Consider the following 11452-nt stretch of genomic DNA (forward strand, 5'->3'; position numbering starts at 1 on the left):
TGCATGCATGCATGCATACATATAAAAATACATACACACATATATACAAGGGGGTGCTGAAAAGTTCCTGGCTTTAAGGGTATCATGAAAGGGTGAAGCTGCTACCTTTACAGGGGTGGTAGGACAACTATTTAAGAGAGGATATACAAAAAGGTCATGATGGTATACAGTATATCTTCCTCTTTTTATTGCAGATTTAATGCAAGATGGCAGCTCCTTTTGATAAAATTGAAATGTGGGCAGTCATGAAGTTTCTCTTTTTGCAAGGCAACGGAGTGGTGAAAATCCATGATGAAATGAAAGAAGTCTTGAAAGATGGCAGCCCATTTTACTCCACAGTGAAAATCTGGGTGTCATGGTTTCAGACTGATCATTTCGAGGTCACAGATGAACGCTGGTTAGAATGGCCAACTTTCACTACCATGGAAGACAAAGCAAACGCTGTGTACATGATAACTCGTGAGGACATGGAATTTCAGCTAAAGTTATAGTTGAGACTCTGGGGATTTTGCCTTGAAAGAGTTGGTCATATCATCCACAACATTCTGAACATGAAGAAGTTTTTTGCAAAATGGGTGACGAAATGCCTGAACACAGATCAGAAGCACATCAGAGGGAAGACATTAAAGGTGATCTTGGTGGGAGAGGTTAATTTTATGGCTCATTAGTCACCATGGATGAAACTTGGCTTCATCATTATGATCCCTAGACCAGTTAGCAATCAACGGAGTGGTGCCACAGCAGTTCACTGTGTTCCAAGAAGTTTTGGACCCAGAATTCAGCTGGAAAGATTCTGGCTTCAATTTTCTGGGACAAAGACAGAGTACTCTTCATAAACTACCAGTCAAAGGGTCACACCATCAATGCAAAATACTATATGTCTCTGTTGGATGAACTGTTTGAAGCTTTGAAGCAGAAACGCTGTGGAAAGTTGAGCTGTGGAATCCTGTTTTTGCAGGACAATGCATCAGCACACACAGCACATGAAACTCTACGGAAAATATGCGATTTTGGCCTTGAAATGGTAGACCACCCACCTTACCCTTCTGACTTGGCTCCCTCTGATTATTACCTCTTTCCACAACTGAAGAAACATCTCATGGAAACAAAATTTCATTCCAATTCAGAAGTGATTGCTGCTACAGAAGCCTGGTTGGAGGCACAACCCTCTGAGTTCTTTTTAAAGGGCTTAGAAAAACTGAAGGACCACTGCAATGATTTGAGAGGGGAATATGTTGAATAATTAATCATAATTAACTGACCCTCTTGAATTTTCTTTTACCCAAAGCCAGGAACTTTTCAGCATCCCCTCTTCATAAGACCACTGGTAGGGTATAAACAGAGTATTTCCTGAGTAAAAGGCTATCATCACAGTTGGATTGCAGATTAATATGAAATTCTTCAGGCATAGAAAATCCTGATTCCACAATGGTAAAACCGTTGTGTGAGAACAGCAAAGAGTAAAATATAATCCAAATAATAAGACAAAGAAATTCTTTAACATATCTTAATTAAAGATGCGTTAAAGTATCATTTCTCTGTCTTATTATTTGGATCACACACACACACACACTTTCTCTCTCTCAACATGCCTGAGTTGTACAATAACCCTACTTTCTTATTTCTTTACTACCCACAATACTGCTAAGCACTTCGCCTGGCGTGCTAACGTTTCCGCCAGCTCACTGCCATGGATAACCCTACTATCCATGTGTCTTTTATATAAGGAAAAATTCTTTTCAGATGTGCTTTCTGCATGAACCCTTAAAATAACTCATAAACAACAGGACAGAGTGTGGGATAAGGCATGACTTGATTTACACGTACGGTCTATTTGATTTATTTGATAAGCATCTTCTCCGTTTCCAAGTACCCAAATTTACCATTCCTGATCCACTCAGTAGGTAACAGAGAAGGCACTGACTAGAAGGAGAATATGGCAGACAACAAGGGAAAATTGCTTCAAATTTATGAATAGAAAAAAAAAAAAAAAAAAAAAAAAAAAAAAAAAAGGAATAACAATTCACAAACACACCAAAACAAAAAAATAACACTAAATACATATAAAAGCGGAGGCACATGGCCTGGTGGTTAGAGCAGCAGACTCGCAGTCGAGGGATCGTGGGTCAGAATCTCAGACTGGGAGATGTGTGTGTTTATGAGTGAAACACCTAAGTCCCACATGGCTCCGGCAGAAGGTAATGCCAAACTTCTGCTGATTCTTTCACTACAACTTTCTCTCACTCTTTCCTCCTGCATCTAGCAGCTCACCTACGATGGACAGGTGTCCCATCCAGGTGGAGAACCTATACACCTTATGAGCCAGGCATGGCTCATAATGAACAAATAACAGAAACAACATACATAAAAGCCGATATGTGTGCACATGATGAAGTCCTAAGTTCCAGAATCCAGAAGTTCTATACAGCATACACACACACACACATACCTCTGTTCACAAACACACTTTATATATAAATAGTAACAGAAAATTTGAACCTTGGTCTTGTAACAAGGAGCTAAGAGCAAAGGAATGTGTAACAACAGGAAGAAGGTGTAAGAGGTGTACATCATCAATGACAGTATAGAAAGAACTTTGGTAAACCAATTCATCAATCATTTAATTGATTTTCTATTTAATTAATAATAAAACAGAATTGAATTGTAACTAGTGTGTTTTTATTGGCAGCATGACCTTTCTAAAATACAATATATATATATATATATATATATATATATATATATATATCATCATTATTTAATCTCCATTTTCCATGCTGGCATGGGTTGGACAATTTGACAAGAGATAACAAGTCAGAAAACTGTGCCAAAGTCTACTGTTTGCTTTGGCATGGTTTTTATGGCTGGATGCCCTTCCTAATGCCAACCATTTTACAGAGTGTACTAGGTGCTTTTTTTTACATGGCCCCAGCACTTGTGGGGTCACTAAACAACTTACAAGACAAGAGCCCTCAACTGAGGCTGGAGTAGTATGGTGGGAGGTGGCTTTGTGCCAGTTGATGAGAGATGCATGTGTATGTGTATACACAAACATGCACACAACACAATAAATTAGAATAACTAAAATAAAATTAAATATTATAAAGATTATACAATATATTTACATACCTGAAGGTAAATCTCTGCACACTACACCTTGATCTACTCCATTTAAATAATAATGTAAATTTCCTTCAGGTGTACGCATCATTCCAATTCGAGATCCAACAGAGACACAATCCAAATCAAGAGGGTAACCGTTACGTATAGTAGTACCATCCTGCATGATGGCAGAACCACTGTAAAAAGAAGACAAGAATAAAAAAACATTTAAAAATAAATAAAACAGAAAACATAAATATTTGAATAAAACATTTTGAAATTGTTTTATACATTCTTTGTTTTTGTGATTTCAGTCATTTGACTGCAGCTATGCTGGAGCACCACCTTTAGAGGTTGTTTCAGGGCATAAAGAAACACACACACACACACACAGTCCATCTTCTACCAAATTCCATTCAAAAGGTATTAATAACCTAAGATAATTAATTGTGAGAATTTGGTGCATGAAAACTTTAAAGATTGTTCCTGTAGTTAATTGGTGCATTAGGGTCTGTGAGTAAAGATATAGACAAATGGTTGAAGGAGATCGGAATAGAATGTCCAGTAGAGATTCTATGGAAAGTTTGCCTCTTGGTGCTAAGAAAGATAATCAGGAGGGTTTTAAGCACTTGAAAGACAATTGGAAACTTGTGGATACCGAAGGTTACAGGTAGTAACCCTCGGCCCACATAAATTCTACCAGGAATATGAATGAGGATGAGTCAAATTGAATAATAATCCTTTCTACAATAAGCACATGGCTTGAAATTTTGGGTAGAAGGGTTGATTGATTAGCTTGACCCCCCAGTACTTGTTAGAGGGGGGGGGGAAACATGGGGAAGAAATAAAATATACCACACAATGTATTTTCAAAAGGGGAGGAGAAAAAGTTGTTCAGACAGAAATACAATAGAGAGAGAGAGAGAGAGAGAGAATGTGTATGTTGTCACCATAGTAACTAACTAATAATAATAATAATAATAATTTCTACTAATAGACACAAAGCCTGAAATTTTGTGGGAGGGGACTAGTTAATTACATTGAACCCAGTGTTTCACTGGTGCTTAATTTATCGATCCCGAAAGGATGAAAAAGCAAAGTCTACCTAAGTGGAATTTGAACTCAAAATATAAAGATGAAATGATGCTAAGCATTTTGCCTGGTATGCTGACGATTCAGCCAGTTTGCTACCTTTGTAATAATAATGATGATGATGATGATGTACGTTTAAGTGAAAGAATGTATGAAGAGCATGTGCCAGTATGTAGTGGAGTGGTGGTGGTGGGCGGGGGGGGGGACATTTTAACAAAATAAATTTCTAGCAGAACTTTATGCAGTTTCATTCATAATATTGGACTGGCAGAATCATTAGACGATTGCAGAAAAGATGCTTTGCAGCATTTGTTCTAGCTCTTTGCATCCGGAGTTCAAATCACGCAGAGGTCACCTTTGTGTTTCATCCTTCTAGGGTTGATAAAGTATGTGTGTGTGTGATGACTGCATGATTGCCTCATCTTGTCAGATGATAGCTGTCTCACATTCAAGTGAGACATCTACAGGTCCCTGGATTTAAGTGACAAAAACTTGACCAATGCTTTAACCATTCTCTCAGTTACCGTATTAGGTTCCAGTGACAAGCATTGCAAGGTGACTGCTATTATTTTGAATGTAAGTTTTATGTCAGAGTCTCTTTCTCCCAGAAGAGCTGCTTTCTCCATGGCCTTGTCAATAGTTACAGAAGCCTCCTCTACCCCTGGGAAATCTATTCAGCCAATAGATGGAATTCTCACACGTATTACTCAGAATGGACCTGAGAGTAATGGTAATTAAGGGGTCACTCCATGCTCTCCACAACTCTTGAACTAAAGCAACCGCACCACAGGATGCAGCTTAATGGCATGCTCAGGATATATATATTTATTTATTTAAGACGAACTCTTCTACAAAAGATGATGTATGAGTGTTCAGCAAAAAGAAGAAAAAAATCCAATCAGGAATCACGTAATAACAGCACAAACAGAAAAAAAACAAACAAACCAGTCATACAAGAAAACAATAGCAACACACAAATAAACAATCAACAGCAAGCAGACTCATACTACTGCTACTACTACCATTCACCAGCATTGACAATTCATTCATTTCACCTGGTGACCCCTACCTCATGTGAGTTTTCAGACCATCTAAAGCAATATGGATATGAGCCTGACTTATTAAACCAGCACATGACCTAGCTCAGAAATATATACCTGTGTACTATATATATATATATATATATATATATATATATATATATAATCATCATCATCGTTTAACATCTGCTTTCCATGCTGGCATGGGTTGGACGGTTTGACTGGGGACTAGTGAGCCAGATGTCTGCACCAGGCTCCAATCTGATTTGGCAGAGTTTCTACAGCTGGATGCCCTTCCTAATGCCAACCACTTCGAGAGATGCCCTTCCTAACGCCAACCACACAAGGGCCAGTCATGCGTTACTGGCAACGGCCACGCTCAAATGCTGTTTTTACGTGTCACCTGCACAGGAGCCAGTCCAGTGGCAGTGGCAACGCCCTCGCTCGAATGTTGCTTTCCACGTGCCAGTAAGGCGATGCTGGTAACGATCACGCTTGAATGGTGCTTTTTACGTGCCACTCAGCGGCCCTAGCAACGATCACGCTCAGATGATGCTCTTAGTGCGCCACTAGCACAGATGCCAGTCATGTGGTGCTGTCATGGAATTTGATTTTGATTTCACTTGCTTCAACAGGTCTTCACAAGCAGAGTTTAGTGTCCAATGAAGGAAAGGTACGCCTAAGTGGGCTGCTTACACCACTGGTCACACACACAGATAATAACTTAATAATTTGGATAAACAAATGTAACCATGGTAACACATAAAGACATATATTGAAGGTATATATGTTCAATATACAAAGCAAAGCTGTATATTAGATATATATAAAAGTTGAATGTAAAACTGGGATTTTCATTCAACTATCATCATCATCGTTTAATGTCCGCTTTCCATGCTAGCATGGGTTGGACAATTTGAGTGAGTATTGGTGAACCAGATGGCTAAGTCAGGCTCCAATCTGATTTGGCAGAGTTTCTACAGCTGGATGCCCTTCCTAATGGCAACCATTCCGAGAGTGTAGTGGGTGCTTTTACGTGTCACCGGCACAAAGGCCAGTCAGGTGGTACTGGCAACGGCCACGCTCAAAATGTTGTATTTTATGTGCCACCTGCACAGGAGCCAGTCCAGCGGCACTGGCAATGATCTCGCTCGAAAGTCCTTACACATGCCACTGGCACAAGTGCCAGGAAGGCGAAGCTGGGCACAATGTGTGTAAATCAGAAAGCTGGATCTTTATCAAGAATTCATGAATTCAGTCAACCAAAGGAATTTCTGTATAGTTTTCCAAATTGCTGAATGCAGCAGCAGTAGCAGCTAAATCTTGAACAAAAACTGCATAATTGGCAAAAGTGCATAGATAAGATTAACAATAACGTGTTGAAAAATATTTCTCCTTCAAAAGAAATGCTTGAATAAATCCAACAGATAGAAAAAAAGCATTGTTTGAAAAGCTGATAATGATGGCAGCAGGTAGCGATGAAGTTGCAAGAGTGTGACAGAAGGCATATACTCCATAATGAAATAATTATAGAATAAAAGAGAGACATGGAACGAAAACATAAAACACTATCAAAGAGTACAATGAATTAGAAGGAAATCAAAAGATTGTAAACAACTGGAGAGAAACCATAATTGCTAAAATTCTCAAATTCAGGTCCGAGAAGAACTAAATCAGTATTCTTGGATGTGTGGTAACGTCACTCAATGAATTAATAAATAGAGTAAAATTAACAGTTGAATAGCTACTAAAAGAGGGAGTCTAATATTGATTTTGAAAACAAAAATACCAGGGACCCCTAAAACTACAGATTAATAGCTTGCTCTCTGACAACATACAAATTCTTTACATATAAAGTGGGGTATCTCGTCATCTGGAAAATAATACCATCCTTCTTAAGAAGTAGAAAAGGTACGAGACATATGGTTGTAAAGAGCAGTGACAAGTGAACTGGTTATTTATTGTGGTCAGGGAAGAATGAAGATAAGCCATCTTAGTTTGATATGGTTTGTTGGGCAAAAGAGCATTTAGTGGCACATCACACTTTTGGTTATTGAAAACACGTCATACAAAGAATGCAGCTCTGCTATGTCAAAATCGGAACAAATGTATCACTGTAAGACAATGAGGAAATGATGAGGAACATCTCTATACTCATAAGAAGAGGAATCTTTTAAAGAGACTCCTTATCTCTTCTACTAATCTTTCTTCCCAGCTTTGAGTCTACTAACACATTTTTCTGAGTTAAAACAACAATAATTATAAATTTCGCTAGGAGGGGGGGTCACTAAAAATGCTAGAAATAGTAGCCAAATTTCCCTTAAAATCACACTCTACAATCATAAAAAATGATACACTGAATAATGTTTTGTACCTATCCACCTCCAAAAAACGAGATGGTCATGGCTGGAATGCCTTTGAAAATATGTCTGTTCAATCTGTGCCAATCTGGAGCTAAACAGCAACAACTACAACAATGATTCTAAGAACTAATTACAATCTGTTCCCTTTACATTGGTGATTGAAAACTGTTTTCAATGGACATTAGCTAAATGGAGGACTTAGAGAAAATTATTGATGAAATCAGACGAATATGAGTTAGATAATTATATCATAAGTCATGGCAAAAAAGTTGCAGGAAAAAAAATGAAAAGGAAAAAAAGTCACATGTAATGCCATCATATTATAAATAGTGTTGTCAATATGTACAAGTAATACATTGCCAGTTAATAACTGATTAAAAATATTTTGTTTCATTACTTTAATTGTTTATGGTACTTTAATAAATAGTGACTGACTTGAATATTTTTGTTTCAATACCTGACTTTCTTTCCTAGACAAAACTATGACTTTATTACCGACCATACATAATTACATGGCTATATAAAGGAGAGGCAAATTAATTAGAGCTGAGAGCAATAAATTAAGACAAAATCCAAAATCAAAGAATTAGACAAGACCATCTATGCAAATATTTCAAAGAGGAAACTGATAAACACAACAATGAAATAAAAAATAAAAATCAGAAAAGAATTCAACAGAAGATTCAAATTAATATCAAAAATGGGCCTCAGTGCCACATTTAAGAAAATAAGTGTAAACACACTACCCAATCCTGGAACTCATATAGGAAAATAATTACAAAATTGTTCACTGTGTTCTAAATACCTGTCTGAGAGTGAAATTAGAAAAATAGAAGCAAGCAAAAGGAAACCAATCACAGAGTAATAAGGAAACAAAATATATTTCCCAATATATGAGGAACAAAGAATAAAATAGAAGCTGACTGCACATGAATAAAAGTTTAGATAAAGACAACGAAAGAAAAGGTTAAAAAACAATGTTGCATTTCATTTAAATTCCACAAATAATGGTTTAAATGTCATTAAATCATTTTATTAAATGACAGCACATATAATATTCTAGTTTGCACCAGGAATGACATGTAGCCGTAAAACAAAGCCTCAAAAAGAAAAAAAAGAATCCTTATTAGTATGATGTGAAGACTTTCACAGGACCCAAAAGGCTAACACTGCTTTAGTTGGAAAACTTAAAATTGTTGTGATTCACACACAGGAAAAGTTGTGATTTATTTGATATTTCAAATAATATAATGAAATAAGAGAAAAAAAAAACCCATTAAACTAATAATTTCCTGAGATTTATTAATTTTCTTTATTCAAAATTTTAGCTGAAATTCAGACAAATCAATGTCACTAAGGTACAAGGATCGGGAAAAACTTCAGAACATTATGGATCATTAGCTGATTAAAATATTTTAAAACAAACAAAATTAGATTTTACAAAACTGAATTTAAAATTTTAATATATAAATCGATATATATTATAGAAATGACTATTAATAAACATGCATTACATGGGAAATGTTTGCTTACAATTTGTTTTTTGATAAATGGGTCACCGTGAACTAATTATATTTTTCGTCATTAGACAAAAATTGAAATAAGTAATAATGATTTTTAACATTGGTACTTATCTATAATTTAACATTAGTTACTTATAAATAATTATTTTTGAACCGAACTTTTCTTCTTTCATTTATTGAATTACTATCTGCATTTCTAACATGGAGCGGAAACAAAAAAAGGTAATTGAAATATTTCAAGATATAACTCTGACGGAAAATATATCAACTCGACATTTCAAACAAACATATAGCACCATTTTCAAATATTTCATACAAATCTAAATCTCTTGCACCATTCTGTTTCTTTTACTTTTCGATATTTTACAATAAGTTTGCGCCTTGTTTCTAAGATATACATAAATACGATGTGGAGTCAAAGAATCATGTGACTCTCAGAGAAGGCTATCAATCCACAAAATGGTCCAACACAGAGAAGCGTAATGTGGAGTGTGCAGAATATAAACCATAAAAAGTCAGGAAGTATAGGAGGTGAATATATATTTATTTTTGATCATGTGACATCTTTGGAATTACAACCATTTCACAACATTCTTCGTGCAGTATTAATTTCAGTGTGCAAGAAATTATGCTTACATGTCTGCATTAATATGCAGTCTCACCGTTATATAATTCAATTGTATATCAACAAATCAATACAAATAAAGATAGCTACCTCAACACATTGTAGTTACATCAATGATTCAACTCAGAAATTAATACTACATAAAGAACGTTGTAAAGTGGACACAACCTTAAGGATGTCATGTGGTTAAATAAATATAGATTCACCTCTCATACCTCTTCATTTTTATGGTGTGTGTGTGTGTGTGTGTGTGTGTGTGTGTGTGTGTGTGTAGTGTTGGTCACATGGAAATCACAAGTTTATCATGTTTACAAACATAACTTCAGTCCAATCACCACTTTTTGCTCACATGGCAGTCTGGTGGAATGACTAGGACTTTCTGTGAACAGAGCCTACAAATACAGCTCATTGTAGCACAAAAAAGGCAGAGTGATTTGGTCCTTGGTGGAGTTCATTCTTGACTCATAGCTGTTCTCACAGCTGCATATTCAAAACATTTTGGTCCTTTTGGCTACACATACCAAAACACAGAGTCTCAAAAGGGTTGAAACAAGCCTTTCTTCATGAACATGTTACATACATATAAACAGCCCATTTTGGGTAAGTATAATTGATCAAGCTTCAGTATAGGAGCAAAAATATAAACATTTGTGAGAAGAGCCTAGTTGATTGACTGGAACTTAATTATATGACTGGTATTTCTTTTTATCATCCTTGAAAGATGAAATGAAAAGTTGAACTTGCAGGATTTGAAAATTGGAATGTGGAAGAATAAGGGCTGGATTAAGACCCAGAGAGGCCCAAGGCACTTAAAAGATTTTGGTGTCCCCATATATAGCTAATTCAAAATATAAACCATGAAATAAAGTTTTAGTTTTCAAAATGAAACAACACTAACAGTAAGAGGGGAAAATAATGTTTATTTTTGTATACTCCCACTTCATTTATACTCGAAATGCTTTCTCTTTTTTTAATTGCAAAGTCTCTGATAAGAACCTCAAAATTAATCTTATGTAACACATCTGCTTCTAAACTTTATTCCAAATATAATTTTAGTAAGTTTAAAGTGATTTCTTTTGTGCGATAAACCATTTACCATTTCTGTGGTGCTCCCTCCTTCCATTGATGCCCAAAGCACATGCTTATTTTGCTTAATGGTTAATCCAGTGCTGGGAAGAATGAAACTAAAAGCAGTAAAACAAAATCTGATGCTTTATCATTTCTGTTAGCCTTATGGCTAATTTATTACTAATAATAATAACTGCTTCTAGAATTGGTAAAAAACCCAAATTTAGGGCAGAGGATTAGTTGATGTCATTGAATTCAGTATTTGACTATTAATTGTTTTTATCAACTTTAGGTTGAAAGGCAATGTGTTCAATACTTAGGAAAGGAGTGGCCAAGTGTAAGCTATTGATGTATAAAAGATGCAGTGGAATTATGGGAAGATAAGGTTGCTTTCGTGTGTGGCACATGTGCAGGAACAATAGTAAGTACTAAGAGCAAGAGAGACTTAAAGTCTCTCAAATGCCCCAGAGGCTCTCTTGGGGTAGTAGATAGTTTCTGCTATTTAGGTGACCAAATTAGTATTGGTGGTGGATGCTCTGAAAGTATTGTTTCTAGAATAAGAATAGGATGGAGGAAGTTCAGAGAGCTGCTACCCTTGTTGGCAGCAAAGGGACTCTCTCTCAGAGTGAAAGGTAGATC

The 11452-nt window shown here is 36.1% G+C and overlaps 1 protein-coding gene across 2 annotated transcripts in view; it reads right to left on the reverse strand.

Annotated features, from left to right (window-relative positions):
• Positions 1-11452, reverse strand: part of LOC106871179 (neuralized-like protein 4) — a 93667-nt gene that overhangs the window by 33209 nt on the left and 49006 nt on the right. For both annotated transcript variants that reach the window (XM_052973785.1, XM_052973784.1), the window contains exon 12: positions 3130-3299. In XM_052973785.1, the coding sequence (XP_052829745.1) occupies positions 3130-3299 (170 nt within the window). The remainder of the gene's footprint in view (positions 1-3129; positions 3300-11452) is intronic.

Source organism: Octopus bimaculoides, chromosome 16 (genome assembly GCF_001194135.2).
Source record: "Octopus bimaculoides isolate UCB-OBI-ISO-001 chromosome 16, ASM119413v2, whole genome shotgun sequence".
Taxonomy (NCBI): Eukaryota; Metazoa; Mollusca; class Cephalopoda; order Octopoda; family Octopodidae; genus Octopus; species Octopus bimaculoides.